At 47.2% G+C, this 19,923-nt stretch overlaps 1 protein-coding gene across 2 annotated transcripts in view; it reads left to right on the top strand.

The window, feature by feature from the left end:
- Positions 1–19,923, top strand: part of gmds (GDP-mannose 4,6-dehydratase) — a 263,585-nt gene that overhangs the window by 218,028 nt on the left and 25,634 nt on the right. For both annotated transcript variants that reach the window (XM_036522630.1, XM_036522629.1), the window contains 2 exons: positions 3,842–3,960; positions 7,884–7,980. In XM_036522630.1, coding sequence (XP_036378523.1) covers positions 3,842–3,960; positions 7,884–7,980 — 216 coding nt within the window. The remainder of the gene's footprint in view (positions 1–3,841; positions 3,961–7,883; positions 7,981–19,923) is intronic.

The raw sequence follows: 19,923 nt of genomic DNA, 5'->3' as shown, positions 1-19,923 counted from the left end.
GGAATGCGAGGGAGGTCAAACGGCACGGCAGGGTTACACTGAAGAAGCAGAAGCATCTCACGAGGTGTACATTCACTGCTCTGTGTGGTCTGGGCCCACTCTCTCTCTTTTCAGTCAGTTTTACCTGTGGTCTAGATTAAGGAGACACTTCTGATTGGTATATTTCATTTGCTGCATTGTTTCTGTATTTCATTTGAGGTAAAAATACTGTTTCTCTCATTGTAATACAGTTACTATCATAATAATTATCTCTCAAGCACACATCGCATATATTTTTTAATCTTGTTACTTCAAAATAATAGACGAAAGATGAATTTAGTTTTTGCTTTGTGTGAATGGCTGAGTATCCATCAATACACAATTACATGGTATATAAGATAACAGAGAGTGTACAATAAGAATAAATAGAAACTATATCAGTTTATGCTGAGTGGGGCAAACAGAAATGAGACACACAAATTTGATAATATATTGTGGTGTAGTGTGGTGTTTTCATGCTTCAGCCCATATTATCTTGAATTTATAATATAGTTAATATGTTCAGTGTTTATTTCCTCAGTATTTTTTATCAGTCAGTGTTAGAATGTCTACTCATGACTGTACACAGACATATACAAGTACTTCAGTGACTGACTTACTCTTTTACAAAATATGTTATAAATTTTGAATAAATTATAACTAATGGAGGGTGGACATAAACACCCCAAAACACATGCAAAATAAGTGATTCAAATTTACCTAAATCCGTTTCCACTGAAGAATGCGTTTCCCCGCTGCTGTTGTTCCATGTGCACTATGGATACAAATTATGCTGTACGTCTTGATTAAAGTGATATTTCCGCTCAAGTAATCCATAAATGCAAAGAACATTAGTGACTAATTTATCCATAATTCATTCTTTTCAGCATTCAGAACTGCCCCTGAAGGGTGTGGTAGGAGAATTGGCTCGCACTAGCATTGAACAATGTGTGACTCACTGAACACAACGTACCCCCAGAGACAGTTTGTTCCTGAGGGTCCAAAGAAAGCATGGGTAGGGGAATAACTGAAATCAAAAGGTTTAAAGTCTGTGAAATTAAAACGAGTCTCCGTGCAGTATTATTAGGCGGCAGTGTGGTGTAGTGGTATTGAGTAGGGCTTGTAACCGAAAGGTTGCCAGTTCAATTCCCTGCTGGGGAACCGAGGTTGTACCCTTGGGTAAGGTACTTCACCCAAAATTGCCTCAGTAAACGTCCAACTGTATAAATGGATAACATGTAAAAATGGCAACCTATGTAAGTCAGTCTGGATAAGAGCATTTGCTAAATGAGAATAATGTAATGTAATGTACTATGTCCATGAGAGGGTTAAAGGACTTTTTTTTATTGTGCTGGCTCTGATGCATTGTCCTCAACATTGTAATCCCTGCTCTGAGAAGCCAGTGAGGTCACTGACTGAGCAGCCTCTGTATCTCATTTGCATGTGATTTATGCCAGTGAATATAGCAGCTGGAAAAAGTTTTGTCGAATTTGCCAAAATGCGCAGGCTCCAACTGGCCGGTACGAAACATGCTGATGTGCACTTTTAGCCCTGTGTTTGAGTGCGCAAAGAGCGAATAGCAGCTCGAGCTGGCTAGCATGGGAATACAGGTGACACTTGCCAGCTTTGTCTCTGAACACCACCGAATCATTGTCACGTCTGGGTTTCATTTTTTTTTTTTTTTTTTTTGGTCAGAGTCAGGGTGGATCAGACATGCTTCAAAATCAGCACTGCAAATAAATCATTTCTGCTGTTTTCATGTTACCTTCTTGAGAAAAAGCTTACAGGCCATCCGCTGGTAAACGTCAGTTGCGTTAACCTCTTGGCACGCGCGCTTCATAAATATTTGCAAATGATCTGTTGATGTCTCCGAGTGTACATGATTCAGGCATAAGACTGGCAGCTAGGTCTTGTGCTTGTATCTCTTCCTAGCAAAGAAAACAGCCCTATATTGGTCTATGGATGTAAATGTGGAACCCAAGCATAACTGAGTTTGAAGAAAAACAAATCATAGCTAAACATAATCCTGTCATTTTTTGGTGTCCATATTTGACCATATCAGCTCTGAAAGCCTCGACATTGTGGGTTCCGTAAGACTGCGTTCCTTCACAGGGATAGCAGGTTTCTTGAATTGTACACCCCATGTGGTTATCATGAGTATGCTTGTATTTCATCCATAAATAACTGTACATAGTCTTTTTTCTTCACCCTTTTGTATGTCCTAGTTCCATTGCTGAAATAAGAACACGTGCTACTATATCTGGTACCCTGGATCATTTTCTTTCTGTTTGAATACAAAAAAATGTGCCCTGAAATTCGGGTGACTTGAAATTGTAAACAAAGGTAGAAGTGTATGATGTCTCACCTTCGCTTCAGGTTAAATTTGCACATTTAGTTGTGTAAATTTGTAATTCCCACTTGCCCAACTGCAGTGCATATGCCCTAGCTGCATTTACACATACCTTGACGTATAATTGAATATATATGGACCTGGGCTTAAATTCTGGTTTGAGTCGACTGTCCCCTCCATTCCCCCAGTACACTTCCCATGAGGATCACCATGACAATAGCACAGAAGGGCAGAGGTTAATACTCCGAATGCGAGATTCCCTGCGCACGAAGTCTTAGGTTTGATTCCTGTTTGCTCAGCTATGTGTTTGTTTACTGGTTCGCCTGCGATGCATTTCCGAGCATTTGGTCCAGGAAATCACCAAGACTGCCCTTGGGCTGTGTCGGTTTAATTCTGCTCGTATTCAGCCGAATACTTTAGCGGTGAGGAAAGGACACATAAGCCGCTAACTCTCAGCGGCTTCGCGGGACGGCCCTTCTAGGCCGAAATCCTCTGAGAAAGAATCGGACGGTCCCCGGTTCTGGAGGCTGTCACCTCCCCTTGTCACCTTTATAAAAAACATCTCCTTGTCTACTCTATATATTATCTTCTCACAGATAAAATTCTGTGTGTTACGTGAGATTGTTGTTTAGAATCAGAATAACATTTTGTGAAATGCATTGTTCACACGTTTCAGCTCTGTAGGTTGTAAACCTCAAGGATTTGTACTGGAAGGGCCTTTTTTCCCCATCATACGTGATTTTGTAAAATTGAATTCTGAACTTTTGGTCTGACCTTTGTCTTGCTTGGACACGTTAATGCGGGGGTAGCTTTAGTCAATAGCCCGTAAATAATTCACTTGTATTATAGGCGTGTGTAATGGCATTAGCCGTTATGTGTTGCGCTGCTTATTCCATCTGGAAGATGGTCTAGTTCTCATGATGGACTAACACTGTGGTCGCTGGAGTGTCTGAGCCTGCAGCTTGTGTTTTGGATAAGTGCTCTCTCTCTCTCTCCTCTCCATCCGCTGGCCTCTCCTTTTAACCAGGGAGTAGCAGTGTTGGATCGTTTTAATCTCTTTAAGGATCGTAAAAAGCCTCTCTGACATCTCTCATGAGCATGGGAAAAAAAAGGCATTCCATTATCTGATTCATGTCCAGAAGCTACGACAGCGCTGTGGTCCTCCCACCAGTGGGAGCGACGTGGCCGCGTTTGGCCCCTTAGCTCCGGGGGCCGGCTTGGCTGCGGAGACAGCGGAGTGACCCCGGGTGCACTGAGATGTCTCCAGTTTAGTTCTGGTGTCACTGCCAATATCCGCAATCTTTCATCTTGTCTTTATCTCTCTCCTTCCTCTCTCTGTTTCTCCCTCTCCCTCGCTCTCTGTCCCCCTCCTCTCCCTCTCCCTCTCTGCCCCTCCCTCCCTCCCTCCCTCTCCTTCCCTCTCTCTCCTTTCCCCTCTCTGTCTCTCTCCCTCGCTCTCTCTCTCTCACGCAGGCCATGTGGCTGATGCTACAGGAGGAGCAGCCCGAGGACTTCGTTATAGCGACGGGGGAGGTCCACAGCGTCCGCGAGTTTGTGGAGAAAGCCTTCAAGCACGTGGGGAAGACGATCGTGTGAGTACAGGGCATCCCCCCCCGCCTCTCTCGCTCTAACTCATCGCGTCTTTTCAATCAGAGCGGGATTTGTCTGATAATTGGGCCGATATCCAGTGGTCTGCATGTGACCGCGGAGCGGATTCCGCGCACTGTGAGTAATGGCTGAAGTTAGATGATGAACCCCAGCCCCTCCAGCTCACCCCCCCTTGGCCAGCTCACCCCTGCAGCGATGCTCATCTCAGCCAGAAGGAGTTCCCACTGCTCTCAGCTGGATAGACACATGTTGAAAATACATGCGCTCCTTGCATATAGCACTTACTCTCTTCCTCTCTTGTCCCATTGAAAACACAGAATTTCTGCATTTGTCAATCACTTCATTGATTTTGCTTTTGGATGCAATTTTTCCCCTGCAGTTTTGCAACGTGGTTTAACCTTATTACAAGCTCTTTGATTGTTTGCTTCCTACTGTTACCTTAGACACGCTCCTTAGTATTTGTGCACGTTTTCTCTCAGTACCAGCCCGGAAACACACAAAGAAAACACTGTCGAAAATCCCCTATGCTTAAAAAGAGGATATATCCTTGGATCAAAGCTGCAGTCCCTCACCAGACCGGCCTGCGAAAAATACCTTCGTGTAAGCAAATTGGTTTCCATCTAGCACTGCAAGCTATTTTTCCTGGATTAGTTCAAATGGCAAATAAGAGGAATCGTGTATTCCTGCCTAAACCAGGATATGTCACGAGTAAGATATTTAATAACAGGAAAATCCAGATTATACAAACTGCTCCCTGTCGCTCAACACTAAGACAAGTAGAGCAGCATGTGATGCAACAGAGGGCTCCCCAAGGTGCAGTGGATTATTGGCCCTCTCCAAGCAAAACAATAAACCCACGGCGGAGCGGTGCCAGCCGGCCCACTGATTCTGGCACAGCGTTCGGCTTGCAGTGGTGCATGGGATTTAAGTGCTCCTTATAGAAAGGTAACCGGCCCAATCTGAACCATCTCTCTCTCCTTGCACGCTTCTGAGAACCAGAGGAGCAAAAAAAAAAACATTTTGCTCGAGTCAGGACCAAGGAAAACAATAAATGTAACACACTAAGGAAATCGGCCCTGAAGCACTCAAGTTGTATGTGATTAGTGTGTGTGTGTGTGTGTGTGTTCCTGTTTGTGGGTGTGTATAAGTGTGCAGGCTTGTGTGTAGTTTTGTGTGTAAGTGCATGTGCATGAGCTTTTGTGCATGTTGGATCTGCCATGTTGCTAACTACAGTGACATTTTTAAAAAGCAGCGGCACTGTCTTGTTAGATAAATACAATTTTCTACAATTAGAAGTTGCATTGCCAGACACCATGATCAAGGAGACCTCAAGAAAATTGTGTGTCAAGTTAATTGTATTTAATTTGCATCTAGTGTTTTAAATGCATTTACTGACATCCATAAGTATGTTCAGCACTTCTTTTAGTTAAGCAAATCGTCCATAATTCGCATTTCTGGTTGTCACTTTAATCAGTTTGCGGTTACACAGCAACAATCGTAGACTGTGGAACGAATACTCGTGTCATGACTGCTACGTTTTGTTGCCCAGTCAGGGCAATCAAACACCCGGCGAACGAATGAAGAGACAACCGTCTCTCAAAAGACAAGAGCATGAGACCTCTGCGGAGAGCTTTTAATACATAATCTCTTGTTTTCTTTTCTTTTTCTGCCGCTCCGCATAGCCCGCGCTGCGAGATTAGTGCTGGAATTCTCTCTATTCACTTTCAAAACGACGTGCTAATCCCACCCGAACGTCAGAAAGACCACCTGTATATAAAGCGTTTCTTTGATGTCGGGCAGTCGCATCGAAGACATAACGACAAGCTGCTGGGCCCTGCGGGAGTCCTCTGATTTCTAACCCGGTTACTCTCACACTGGTTCAGTCGCATTTCACCGCTTGTCATGTTTTTTTTCTCTCTCTCTCTCAGTTGAGTTGTGAGGTTTTCCCCATAATTACAGGACGGTGACTTCGACACGAGTTTCTTTTTCTTTCTCTGTATGTTCGGGAAGTACTCGCGTGTTTATTTGGCACTATTTGACACTTCTCTTTATAAAAAGGGAACTCTCCCTTAAAACACAGCCACCACAGTCTCCAGAGTGCCATTGAACTTAATACCGGAATGACTGCTCATTTTTACTTGTTAAAAAAATGCCGTGCTTGTTTTGGATGCACACCTGACAGTGGTGTCTAACATGTTTGTGTTTGTGAGCTAATAGAAGCAGTGTCCAGCAGCAAAAATAGTGTTGCAGCGTTTTATAAACTTTATTCAATTTGGGAATGTTTTTTTTTCCTTTGGGGTGGGGTGGGGGTGGGAAAATCATCATAATTCAGTTTCCTCCACCACAGAGCAAACGTGATTTTTTTTCTGGCATGCAGAATCACAGGGGGAGATGGTGGAGAGATAAGTATTGAGGAAGATAAGATAAGGAGATAAGAAGAGCTTCAAAGAAAGAAAGTTTGGTAGAATGGTTAAAACAGAAGGGCGACAGGAACAGGATCATTTTGATTGCAATAACAGCAGCTAAAACAAGATCAGCGTGACATAAATGAAAATAAATCTTTTTTTTTTTTTTGTTCAGCTGGAGGGTGTTTGAAACACAGGTTAAAATGTTGCTTTACACAGACGGTCGCTGAGAATATTTTTCTTTTACACATATTATTCCAACACAGAGGATATATTGTGATCCATTTGACTATAGAAATATTATAAATTGTATATCAAGTTCCAGTTGAAAAGGAAAAGGTGTGTTGCATTTAACGAGATTTAATCGCCAATTTTATAGATGATAATTACCCCCAGTAGCTGTGACCTGCTGTAATTTTGAGGTGTTGATAACTATAATTTGTAAATGACAGAGCAGGTAAATTGAATTTGTAGTTTAAAAAGATCGCGTCATTTGCCAATGGCGTATTTACGACCGTGTGTTCCGTTTCTTTCTGTGTCGGATAGTTTTGTTTTTCTTTTTACTCGTTATTATTAAGTTCACCTTCGCCATTTCCCCCTCATTGTAGAACAGGTTGCGGAAAGCACGTCTTCTCAGAATTCTGCTCACGCTGGAGAGTTTTAGCGGTAATTAATGACTTTTCTGTCTGCAACGTGACCTCTCAGGATCGCTCCGCTCGCTGATTGAATGGTATTGATGTGAGACTGAGGTATTTCTCTCTGAGGGAGTGCAGGGCCATTAGCCGACTCCTTGTCTCACACGCCTCCCCCTCGGAGATTTTATGATGTTCTGTTGAAGCTTGTTTACAGTTACAGAGCTACAGAGCGTGATTAACTTTTACACTGTTATGCTGTGGAGACAGTTTGTGGGGCAAAAAGGATATATGTGTTTCTTTGACAATCACCTGCCACCGAAGGATTGACAGTTATCTTTCCTTTTGTGTGGGGAGTTTTGTTGATTTTATCTTTCATCTTGTAGGAATATTTTTTTTCTTTTCGGTGAATAATCCACTTGAATTTGAAATAACCACCCTAAATGCCATTCCCCAAAAGGCTAACTAGGATAGTGAGTATACTTAATTATATTGATTAAAATGAATCACAGGCTTGACCCAATAGATAACTGACATATACTGTATAAACCCAGTTCTAATAGCAGATTCTTTTTGCCATGAAAATGTAATAAAGCCCTTAGTCATATCAGTTTCATTGTACCAGTGTTATTCTGTATTGTTCTGTAGTATTGGAGTTGTTGCTATGTAAGATGTTACTGTGTGTGTGTGAGAGTTGATGATTTAATGTAGGGCAATGTCTGTAGGGTCCACACATGGAAAACATGGTCATTGTTGTGCACCATGTGCATTTTTGTTCAAGCTGTGTACTGTGACTGAGCGCTATGCATGTCGGTAAGTTACTGTTCAAGTTGCAGTCTGTGACGAAGAGCTGTATCTCTCTCCTTGCAGGTGGGAAGGTAAGGACGTGAAAGAGGTGGGCCGTTGCCAGGAGACGGGGAGAATTCATGTGAGGGTGGATCACAAGTACTACCGGCCCACTGAAGTGGTAAGTCAGACAACCACCCCAGTGAAATTAATGGGGGAATTATCAGCCCACTCACCCGGCTAATTGTTACATTTGGCCCTGTTGTTTGTGAAAGAGCCCCCCCTCAAACACAGAAACACCACCCCCCCCCCCCCCCACTTCTCTGAGCTTTCACAGACAACCAGTTAATCGCATTGCCACAGAGACAATGAGAAGGTAAGTCACCCTGCCCACAGTGGCTGAATGGTGGAGCGTCCAGCTTAATGTTTCACCTCTGTGCTTGCAAGAGACATGCCTCCAGGAAATTAGCTTCTTCCCCAGAAGGCCGTGGGGTGGAGGCGAAGGGGCCGCCAGTGAAATAAATTCACCCTCAGCGTGATGGGATTCTGTTTAACCCATGAGAAAAAAGGGGACGTTCCGCTGGACTCGCCCCGGCGCCTGGCATTCGGCACAACGGCATATGCTAATGCACAGCAACCATCAGTTAATGGGTAGTTAAGGCCGGACAGCAGGGTGTTATATCCGTAACACATTATGGGAGAAAATGTGTGTCATTAACTAATGCCGTAACAAGAAAGAGCTCACCTTTACTCCGGCTGAGAAGAAAAAGAGCAGCTCTCGTAGGCACCTCCGGCAGGCGTTGAACTTAAACACGGACAACCTCGTAACCTTATCTAATCCTTAACAGGGGATCGGGCAGCTCTGTTGAGTTGGGCCGAGGAAGTCTCGGCTGATAACCCTTTCGCTGATTGCTTTTAATGCCTGCTGATTATTGGAAGAGCGCTTTGCGTCACACAGCTCTGTTTTTCCCACAGTCCGAAAAAAAAGGATACCTCACGGTTCCCTCCAGCACCACTTCGGTGTGTCACTGTAAACAGAGAGAGGGGGTCCACTTGCACAGGGCAGACCCAGGAGTAATAATGTCTGCCTCGAGAGACAAGTATTGTGCCTCTTATCTGTTATCGCTGCGCTGTCAATAGCCAGAGGTGAGGGTCGAGGCGCTCCTTCAGCCAGTGGCTGGAGCGGCCATTAGCTGCGGGTGCGGAGCAATTTGGAGCTCGCCCTGCTGACATTAGCATTTGTTTGTTTACACTCGCGACTCTCCCGACAGCCTGTCCCTCCCACTTCCTCCCCGTCGGTGACACCCGGCGTGACCCTGTCAGCTGCTCTCACCCTGCCCCAAATACCACCCCCCCCCCCCCCCACCACATGCGGGGGTGCTGCTTGGGCACCGGCCCAAATGGCCACCACGCCTCACTTTTGCCACCAACACATTTGTGCGCTTAGCTGTTTGTCTCAACAGCAGCGGTAACGTCTGAGGCCCTTTTTTAGCCCCTTGTAAAAACAGACAGAGGTGATCTTCACCTTAGCCCTGAGGGAGAAAACACTGCAGTTAAGTGGTCAAAATAGGATTCCCCCACCCCACACCACCACACCCCCTGACTCTGAGTGATTTCAGCTGTCTTGCCTCTGCTTTTTGTAAGGCCTGTCTCAAGCGGCTGCCCCTCTGTGCCGCTTCCCAAAAGTATGACGCCAGATGAGCAATCCTTATGAAAAGCTTTTCAGCCCACCTCTTCTTTTCTCATCACTTGTGTGTGTGAGCCAATCACCTGGACTGGGAGTAGTGGAAACCAGCAGAATAAGGTCTGCAATCAGATGGTGTAAGAAAAATGCAGATGACGATGGCACTGCAGTCTGTCTTATTGAAGTGCCAATGAGGCTGAGCACAGTTATGCATTGAGGTGTTCCCAGGTTGACTGAATTTGGAACTGTGCCTTATTGCTGGAAACAGCTGATAGGTTGCTGGGTTCCCTGGTGTTGCACTGCAGTTACATCCATGAACCCCTGACCCCTGGCTAGTTTCTGTAAATGCCCAGCTGTATGAAGGGGTGCTCAGCAGATTGTAAATTGTGCACCCCAAATCAATCTTATAACATGAGCCAAGCTCATGGTACTGTAGATTTCCACCTTCCGAAGAATATGAAGTGTTTTAAGCCTTTCGCTGTGTTTCTCATCCTGTGATGACATCAGGATCTCTATCGGGCATGCAGTTTTACAGGGAGTCTGTGGGTTGCTCTGGGAGGCTATTAATGGATTCTTAACCTGGAACTGTAGAAATGGCCACAAGCAACACAACAACAGAACAGGAAATGCACCAAGCTGTGCAAAGACACAAAGGAGGAAGAGTAGGCCGGGGGTGGGGGTGTGAGGTGCAGAAGACACTGTTGCCTTTACATCACGTTACATTATTGGCAGACACTTATCCAGAGCAACTTACAGTAGGTTACAATTTTATCCATTTATACAGCTGGATATGTTACTGAGGCAATTGTGGGTTAAGTACCTTGCTCAAGGGTACAACAGCAGCACCCTAGCTAACCAGCAACCTCTTGGTTATAAGCCCTGCTCCTGACCACTAAACCACACTGCTGTCCTTTAATGGAACTTGGCTGTATTTGGTTTTTAAAACCATTGGTTCTGAAGGCATGAGAGAGGGATGGAGGGGATTGAGTTTACCCATCAGCCTCCTCTTCCCTCTGGCTGGCAGATAGAGTTTCCATGTGTTTGGGGGATTAGAGAACTGTTGGAATTCCAGGAACTGTAAACACTGGAGATGACGGTGGGGATGGTGGGGAATCTCAGGTGAGTGATGTGGCCGGAGTCCTGCTGGAGTCGCCTGCTAATGGGCATGCTCAACCAAGTGCCCTCCCCTCCGCCCCCCCTTCACCATACAGTACAAGGGTGTGTACACTCCCACACAAGTGTGTGTGTGTGCGTGCGTGTGTGGGACTGCAAGCATGTGTACACATGTGGGTGCATGTGTGCATACATGCACTTGCTTTTGTGAAAGTGTGTGTGTGTGCTTGCGCACGTGTGTGTGTGTGCATGTGTGGGCGTGTATGTATATATGTGCATGTACATGCACGCATGTGGTCAAATGTGTGTCTGTGTGTGTGTATTTGCATGAGTGCATGTATGTTCATGTATGAGCAGGCGTGTGTGAGTGTGCGTGCATGTGTGCGTGTGTGTGGCTGTGTGTGTGGGCGTGCGCGTGTGTATGTGTGTGTGTGAGAGACAGCAGGCATCTTCGGTGACAGCCATGCGAGCGTTAGGTGGGTGGGGAAGGGGAGGTGGTGACAGATTCAGGGCCTGCTCTGCGGCTTGCTGCCTGTCAGCTGAAAAGGTCCCCTGGAAGGGTACGCTCTGCCCCCGAGGTGGCCCTGTCACGGCCCGGCATCCGGAGACCGCGGCGTCAGAGTGACAGCGGAGCTGCAGGCATCCAGCCCCTCCCTCAGCAGAGACTGCACCTCGACCTGCACTAAAGAGGCGGGGCTGCTGAGGCCCAAACTCATGTACACAAACAGATACAGATCAATTGATTGGAATCCATTATATTACAGTACGTTATTGTCATTTAGCAGACGCTCTTATTAAGAGCAAGTTACATAGGTTACAGTTTTACTCATTGATACACCTAGGTGCTTACTGAGACAATTGTTGGTTAAGTACGTTGCCCAAGGGTACAACAGCAGTGGCCCAGGGGAATTGAACTGCATGCTGACGAATGGCATCATCGATGTGTTGGCGTGTCCGCCCCGGGGCCGGAGCTATGACAAATGAGCTGCTAACATGGTGGCGTGCTCCTCTCTGTGCGGCCTCCCAGCATCCCCACCCCCCTGGGCCAGACGATCACATGACCTCCAAATCTCTCACCCCCAGCCCCCGCCCCCCCCGCCACAACACACACACACACACACACACACACACACACAAACAGAGGAACTGAGAAGTCCGCTCGGGGGAATGTTGAAAAACGCACGGCTACACACTACAGGGAGTCACCTGCGGGCGAATCGCACCCTCCTCCACACCCCAGTGGTCGGGTCAGACGGATAGAACGAGCAGCGTTTGACCTTTCACCCCCCACCCCCCCCCCCACCCCCATTGGCTGGATGAGTCTGACATGAGCCAGCCGGTTTAGCATTTTTGCCCTATTGAACTGGAAGTACCTGTCTGTGTACGCAGAGTATCGACACCCAGATTCCACATCTCAGGGTATAATTGTGTCTGTCAGCGTGTCATGGCTGTCATTCTCAGCATGTTAAGTGCTCTCGCTGTTTTTATTTTTCTATTTTGAGTCCCAGCTCAGCTGTGTCTGAGATCTCTAAATCTTCTGATGATAATCATTGAATAACATTAATAGAAATAGTAAAATTAATGGCATTAGTACCTCTTAATTACATTGTATTACTAAACCTTAATGTACTACTGTCTGTAGTAGATAGGCACTATGCAATCTGATATGTCTAAGTTTGTTTTATGTTCATGTTACACTTTTCAGTCTATACTGATTCTTATGATAGGGTTATGACTGTGTGTGTGATTGTGTGCCTATGTGCCCATGTGCATGTGTCCGTGTTTACACGTGTCAGTGTATGCGCCTGCATTAGTGTGTCTGTGTTTGTGTCATGCTTTGTCACCTGCTGTGTATTGTGTGTGTACGTACGTGCGTGCGTACGTGCATGTGTATGTGTGTGCACGACTGCACATCTGGCTATGTAAATGCATGTGTGTATGTCAGTGTGTGTGACTGTGTGTGTGTGCGAGCTCGTGGGCCGGGGGCCGGTGGTTACAGCTGGTCGAGTTTTTATATTAAAGCAAATTCCTTTCGTTATTTAGGAGGAGCTGGAAAGGATTCGTAGCATTCCTCTCCGCCATGAACAGTTTGTTTGGAGTGATTTTAGAGATCCCAGCGTAACCGCAGAAGCCCGGGCGCTCCATCTGCCAATAGGGTTCCACCGGCGGGGCTTCCAGCATAGCCGTCCTGGGAACGAAATCAGAGCGAAACGCTTCTGAATAATCCTGCTGCGCTCTGTAATCCTTCCTTTTCCCAGATATTTGGATTTTTTTATTTTAGGGCGGCTGTGCTGCCTTTCGTTTAAACTGTTTTGCATTTAAAAATACGCAGTGACGCTGCTCTCGTTAACTGATTTTTGCTTCACTTCTCAAGGAGCATTAGCATAGCTTTAGCTGCTGTCGTAGTTTACTGTAAACAGCTTTTTTATTATTATTGTTCCCAGTAATCATGTTGTTGTTGTTGATGATGTGGCTGTTGTGTTTATTGCTATGGACATAATTACAGGTCCTGCTGCTGCTGAAATTGGATGGGAATACTTTTTTTTTCTATAAACACGCCGAGAATGGATTGTATGGTTTCACTATTAGCTTCCCTACTGGTTTTTACTTCTCGTAAGAGGATGGGTTATTTGAAAGAGGATAGCTGTACTGGAATTCCTGTTCATCCAGAGTTCAGTGATGTAAATTGAAGAAGTACACAGATAGACTGGCCATTGTTCAGGGCTATTACTAGCGCAACTTCCTCAGCGGTGTGGAAGATGAGTTTAACATGTCCCTTCACTCACTCACTCACTCACTCACTCACTCACTCACTCACTCACTCACTCACTCAGTTACTCACTCATTCATTCTCTGTCTCGCTCCTTTTTTCTCTCACCTTCTCTCACACATACACTCAGTCACTTGACTGTCAGTCTTACACGCGCCCACAGAAAGCTCCACACATTTTCACTCTGTCATAGACACACGGGCACATGTGCGTGCACCCACAGTTTGCTTTCCTTCTCGCATACGACCTCATTCTCTCACACATACATTCAGTCGCTCCCCATATATCATCCGTACTATGACACACACTCGCTCCTGTTCTCTGCCTGTCTCCCTCACACACACGCCAGCAAAAGCAGTAGCGTCAGTTGTGCTGTGGAGGAAGTCAACCTCTCAGTAACAGGAGAAAGCCAACACCCACAACTCCGTCTGTAACCCTGCCTACACAGGCACTGACATACACCTCAACTGCCTTACCCCCCCCCCCCAACCAACCCCCCCAACCCCGCCCTGCCCCATTGTCTTTACTTTCAGCAAAACACCTGACTGACTGATGGCTGCCAAACTTCCCTAGGGACTTTGTTAATATTGGTGTAATATATCATTTAACGCTGTCAGTTTATGTGTTTGACATGTACGGATTTATCGTTTTCCCCCGAGGAGGGAGTGTAAAAATACAGTGGGGTGCCGGGGAGGGGTGTGGGTAAAGCAAAGTGCAAGATAAACAGGCTGCAGCCGTTGCTGCAGCTTTTCTTGCGCCTGGGCATGCAGGCATGCAAAAGAAAACGTGGCATCCAGGCGACCCAAGAGGAACGCCTCCCAGAACGCAATTCATGTTTCGGAACCTGTGGCTCTCCAAAGCAGTAGTAGATAAGAGAAGAGAGTGTGGCTCCTCCGCCAGATCAAAAATCTCATTAGGAGCAAAACAACCAAGGCAGATTGTCCGTCGGTAATGGCGAACAGATGTCAGGGGTCCACAGAGCAGAGGGGCGGGGAACATCTGTTCCGGCACGGGTTCGAGGAGGGGGGCGCAGGAGCTGCGGGGCCCGGAGGCGACCAGGCCCGCTGCATGGGACGGGGGAGCGCCCGTTGCATTCCCCTCTTGCTTTCCATCGAGAAATATGGCCTTTCCCGCTCTCAGATCCACGCTGTGCGTTTTCGCTTGTTTCTGAAAAGCCTCATTGCCCTGCATAGCGCTTTCAATACAAAAACAAACCAGCGCTCTCAGTTTCTGCTGTGGCAGCGCAGAAAAAATGCACTGGTCTCGCAGCTTGTAGCCTTTCTTAACCTCCTGAGGGAAGCCACTCCAGGGAAATCAGTCATCCTTATTTAGTTTGTCATGAGGGCATGAAGATTTTTTCTCAGGCCTTTTTTCAGGTGGCACTTGGCTTTGAAATGACCCGTGATGAAACTCGCTTCTGCCATTTGCAGGTGTTCGATTGGGCGTTTGAGCTTAGTACAGGAGTGGTTAGTGGGAAATTTGTGCTGTGGGCCTCGCTCTGCATATGTAGTTCCACTCTCTGCTCCAGTCATAAGCAAGTGACATTCAGCATAATCAGAGCAGTAACACAACTCTCAGCTCCCACACACATGACACTGTGCTGTATTTGTAGAATTAGGGCCCGAATCACAGAAGTTCCCTCTAGATGCCCAAAGATGTTTGTTCCTTCCCCCACGTTAATGTTCACCGGAGGAACAGCTCCGCTCGCTCAGAATGGATCCAAATGCCACATTACACGCCTGTGTTCACTTTTCACACCTTTAATTAAACCATCACTCTGAAACTGGACGCATACTTCCTGCTCAGGCAAACGCCCGATTTCAGCTGAAGCGCGGCTTGCTCCCAGAGCGATTCAGCTTCGCATATGTCTCAGAACGCCGCGTTCCCTGCCGCTCCAGCCTGAACAGGATGTGTAGGCTAAATTAATAATGGTAGCAGGATACAGGAGGAATCTGAAACATGTCCATTTAAAAAAAACGAAAAAACAGCATATCGTGCTCTGTAGGGCCGATGCGTGCGTTCGGTGCATGAACGCCGGGGATTCTGCGGGGGCATTGTTTTGACATTGACGGAGAGGCACGGCGTAATTGGCCAGGGTTGCCTTGTCAGTTTTTTTTTTCTGTTTTGACACCTGCCATTTTTATTGTGCACCATAGAGCTGGCGTGCCCGGGCACAGCACTCACTGTGTCGGGTTTGTGCTGGGGGTTCGAGTGGCGAGAGCAAGTTATAGAGAGAGTCCAGCATGCATTGGACCTCCCTGCCCCCCGCCCCCCCCCCCACACACACACACACACACGCACGCACACACACACCCCTTATGATCCTGCATGCATGCGTTGCGTATTATTTCATCTGAAATAGTGCTGCAGTTTTTTTTAGAAACAAGGGTTGACTCCAGGAGGTGCACCATCAGAAGCAGAGGATGGCAGAGGTCACCATGGCAACTTCCTGCTGCATCCGCTGCCAGCTCTTCAGAAGATGGGGTGGGGGGGGGGGGGGGGGGGGCGGCATGGGCTTTGATCCTCTCTCTGCAACGCAGTGTATCGACTCCTCCCCGGCGTGGATGAGCGGCCGTCTGCCGGTGATTACCGTGGTGCGGGCCCCATACGCACTGGGGCAGGAGGGGATGTCTAGTGTGCCGGCAGGGAGAGAGAGCCAGGCCTGTCACCACGCACAGCGAGGCTCACATACTTGCGAGTTCACCGGTTGCTCAGAGGTATAAACTGCTGTCTGCTGACGGACAGCGCCGCGGTTTTGCGCTTGCCCCCCCAGGCTCCTCAGCGGTTCATTGCTGGGGAAGCCGTCTGTTTCTCCTTCCCTATCTCTCTGTCTCTGTCTCTCTCTCTGTGTCTGTCTCAGAGAGCGGCGGGGAGGAATCGGCTGAAAGGCTGTGTTTGTTGTGCAGCACTGAGAAGCAGTTGCATGGAAACGGGCTAAACAGAACTAGACACCCCCCCCCCCCCCCCCTCCCCAACTCACCCACCCTTACACACACCATTCCACCACCCCACTTCCTTCCTGTCCATCTGAATGAGGTCATCACCAGGGCTACAGCTCTGGAGCCAGATTAGAGAGGTGCCACCCCCAGGCTAGAGATTGACCAGTGAGTGACTCTGTGATGAACCGCATGCCACTGGGATTCACTGATTCACTGGTGCGGTGATTCAGAGTGGCTTTATTAACATGCTGGGAGTTATCCAGTGTTGACAAAGTACTATTGCACAAACGTGTATGATGACCCCTACATCCCTCCTTTCATAATGAAAAAGGACAGTGCAAATTCAAAGCGCTGTAATTCCCTTAAGTGAGTCGCTCTGTATAAACTATTGCATGTAAATGCAATTGCATGTCATGCAGAAGGCTGACACAAGGGTCACCACCTGAGATTTGACAGAAAAGTGGGAAAACACCTGGTGATGGTGAACATGATCACCTGCACAACTATAAAAATGGTACTTTCCCCTAAATTAAAACAATGTAACGGTTTAGGAGCTCACACTGGACCCCCTGTGCCAAGATACCCAGGGGCCTTTACAAATGAATGGAAAATGAGCTAAACGTCAGCACTGATCACGAATGGAAGTGTGTCAACTCATTCATTTTTAGCTTGCACCCAGATCAATGTTAAAACTTTATTAAGTAAAAATCTTAAACTTAAATATCTTAACTTAAATATACAATGTAACCTAGGATGCTCTATGTACCACATGCAAGCAATATGGCATAAAGTCCATATACACGTTTTCATCATTATCTAAATACCAAGGCCTTGGGCTGGGTACATATTTCACCTGAAAAGGACCTTTATACGATGTTGCTTGCCATAATGTGTAAGATTTTATTAGCGTTTCTGGTTCAGCTTGAAGTCCATTGCACTCTTTAAATCTTCCCTTTCTCCATGTTCCTAGCAGAGTCCCATGTGCCCGAGGTATGTGGAAAACGTGTCTCTACAAGGTTCCCATGCCCTTTACGAAGCGTCTTCTGTCACGGGTCCAAAAAAGATGTATTTATTTTTTTATTTTTGACTTGTTTTCTTTTCTTTTGTCATGCATCTCTTACGGGTATCAGCAGATAGCTGGAATAGTTTTCTGCGGCATTTGGACATCAGCCCTGTACCTTCTCCAGGTGAGAGGAGACAAGCCCTGCGAGCGCAGCGCCAACTTCCTGTTTCAGCCCTCCTGTCGTTGACAGCTGCACCTGTTATTTGAAAATCCTAACTGCTGCTCGCAGTATACATACTGAGACATGTATTATTAGCTTATTTAATGTAAGAAAGATATAATATATAGATAATGCTAAGATCGCTAATTTTGGGCATTAATGCTCGTGGACGGACAGAGATTATGGCACTTAGACAGAGCCATAATTAATATGGTCTTTGTTAATAATGTTCTTCTTTGTTAAGTGGTATTTGTCTCTCCAAAGCAATTTATCTTGACGTGTATGTTGAGGTGTAGCGCTCTTGTCGCTGTGTAGGGTTTGCTGTCAGATCAAGGGCTTTAATGAGATGGGTTGCCGGCAGGTGTGGCACAGCACCAGAGCGCTTTCCTCTGCAGCGGGCCCACCTTTGAAGAGCACCTGAAGCTCTCTCATACCTGCTCAGGAGTCAGAGGCTTTGAGCAGCCGCGGCAACTCAAACCCAACCTGTCCCCCCCCCCCCCCCCCCCCCCCCCCCCCAAAAAGCAAAGGTCTGCGAGATAAAGCCATGTTTTTGAATAGTTTCCCTCGTTGCTGGGTGGGAGGGGTGGGTGCATTGTCTTCAGATTGAAAGGCTAGGTGCTCCGTACCGGGGTATTCGGAGTATTCGGAAGGAGATGCGGAGAACAAAGGCCGCCTTCAGGCCTCCTTGCCTTGCAGCTCGCCTGCGGTTTGCAGTGAAAACGCGGGCGTTCCCCGGGGCCTGCTCCTCCAGGTTCGGAGCCCTCCCCTCCTGTCCTGTAAGAGCAGGGCGGGTTTAAAAATACGCCTGCGCTGGAATGCCGTCTGTGGTCGTTAAGCCGTCCGGCAATGCCAGCGCCTCTGACGCAAGCGTGTGTTCCACGATCAATAATGAGGCAGCGCACATGGTAGCATTACTGCTTCACACGGTGCTATCGGCCAGCCTTCCTATCTCCCGCTGATGTCATCATCTGTGGGCCCTGCGGTCTGACCGCAGACGGTTTGCACACATATGCGTTCCCGCCTCAATCTGAATCCGTAAGTAACAGGGATTGCTTTCTCTCCCTTTCACTCAGCGAGACTTAATCTTGTTTTGGGGTTTTTTTAATCTTTTTTTGGTGTTATTTGTTTTTGATCCTCTTATGTTCTCCAAATGCTTCTTTTCTAATTGGACTGTCAGTGTCAATTTTCTGCCTACCCCTGGGCCGCTAATTCATTCAGCATGTTCTCTTCTGTTTTTTATGGTCCCCCCTGCTCAGCCATCGTCCCCCCGGTGTTGTAAGACAAGATTGCAGTTAACCGACTGTTGGTGGTGGGGGGGGGGGGGGGGGGGGGCTTAGTCAGCTGCTTCTCGCCGCTGCCATGGGGGACTATGGGAAATTGCGCTTACACTAAGCATAAATTGATTGGGCACGTCGGAACGCAGCCGGGGTCAGAGGTACAACTGCTTAGCCAGCCTCATCAAGCGCTCAGGTTTCAGCAGCAATTTATAAAGAGAAGGCCCACCAAGATAACATCTGGCTGCTCGCTGAGAGCTAACCCTCCTGTGTGTGTGTGTGTGTGTGTGTGTTATTGTGTGCGCGCGCACACGTGTGTGCGGGTCCGCATCTGCGCGTCAGTGTACTTCTGTGTGTGCATCGGTGTGTGTTTGTGTGTACATGTATGTTTTGCATAGCGTGTGTGTGTGTGTGTGTGTGTGTGTAGATATGTGTGCACAGCACGTTTGTGTGTATGTGTGCATTTGTAGAGAGGTCATGGGGCTGGTGGGGGTTTCTCTGTCTTGTGAAATGATAGAGTTACTTAATGGTAGGGAGGAGGGACAGAGACCTTGGCCCTCCTAAATAAGAAGAGAGAAAAGCCATTAAGGCATAAGTTTAATATGCCCTTGCCCCTGAGGAGGGGGGTCAAACCAAATGCTACCAAGGGTAAAAATGGCCTTCTTTCGGCAGGAAAGGCTTTGTGTTTGTGCTTGCCTGTCGTAACACCGAGGGACGTGCACATTCACTCTGACGCTTCTTGTCTCGTCGGGGGTTTGATCGCAGCTATCTCCTCATCTGAGCATAATGTCCCACACAGTCTCTCTCTCTCTGCCATTTAAATATCAGCGGACTTCAATGCAAAGTGGAGCAGGGGGGGAGAAAAGCCCGGGCCACGGCCTGCTTATGTGTTGACAGAGGGACTATCTGTCCGTCATCTGCAAGTCGGAGGCCCTGATGCTGCGGCCACCCCGCTGGCTCTCTGTGCGTAAGCGCCCTGATTTAAATAGGCAAGTGTTCGTGCAGCGCACCTCTCCGGGGGTGACTTTTAAGAAAACAGTTTATCTCCGGCAAACGCTTTATCACTCTGTTCATGCAAAAAAACAATCTCTGCCGATCTGAATAAACGTTGCATTGTCCCC

The sequence above is a fragment of the Megalops cyprinoides genome, chromosome 2 (genome assembly GCF_013368585.1).
Source record: "Megalops cyprinoides isolate fMegCyp1 chromosome 2, fMegCyp1.pri, whole genome shotgun sequence".
Taxonomy (NCBI): Eukaryota; Metazoa; Chordata; class Actinopteri; order Elopiformes; family Megalopidae; genus Megalops; species Megalops cyprinoides.
This window is presented reverse-complemented; position numbering and strand designations above follow the sequence as displayed.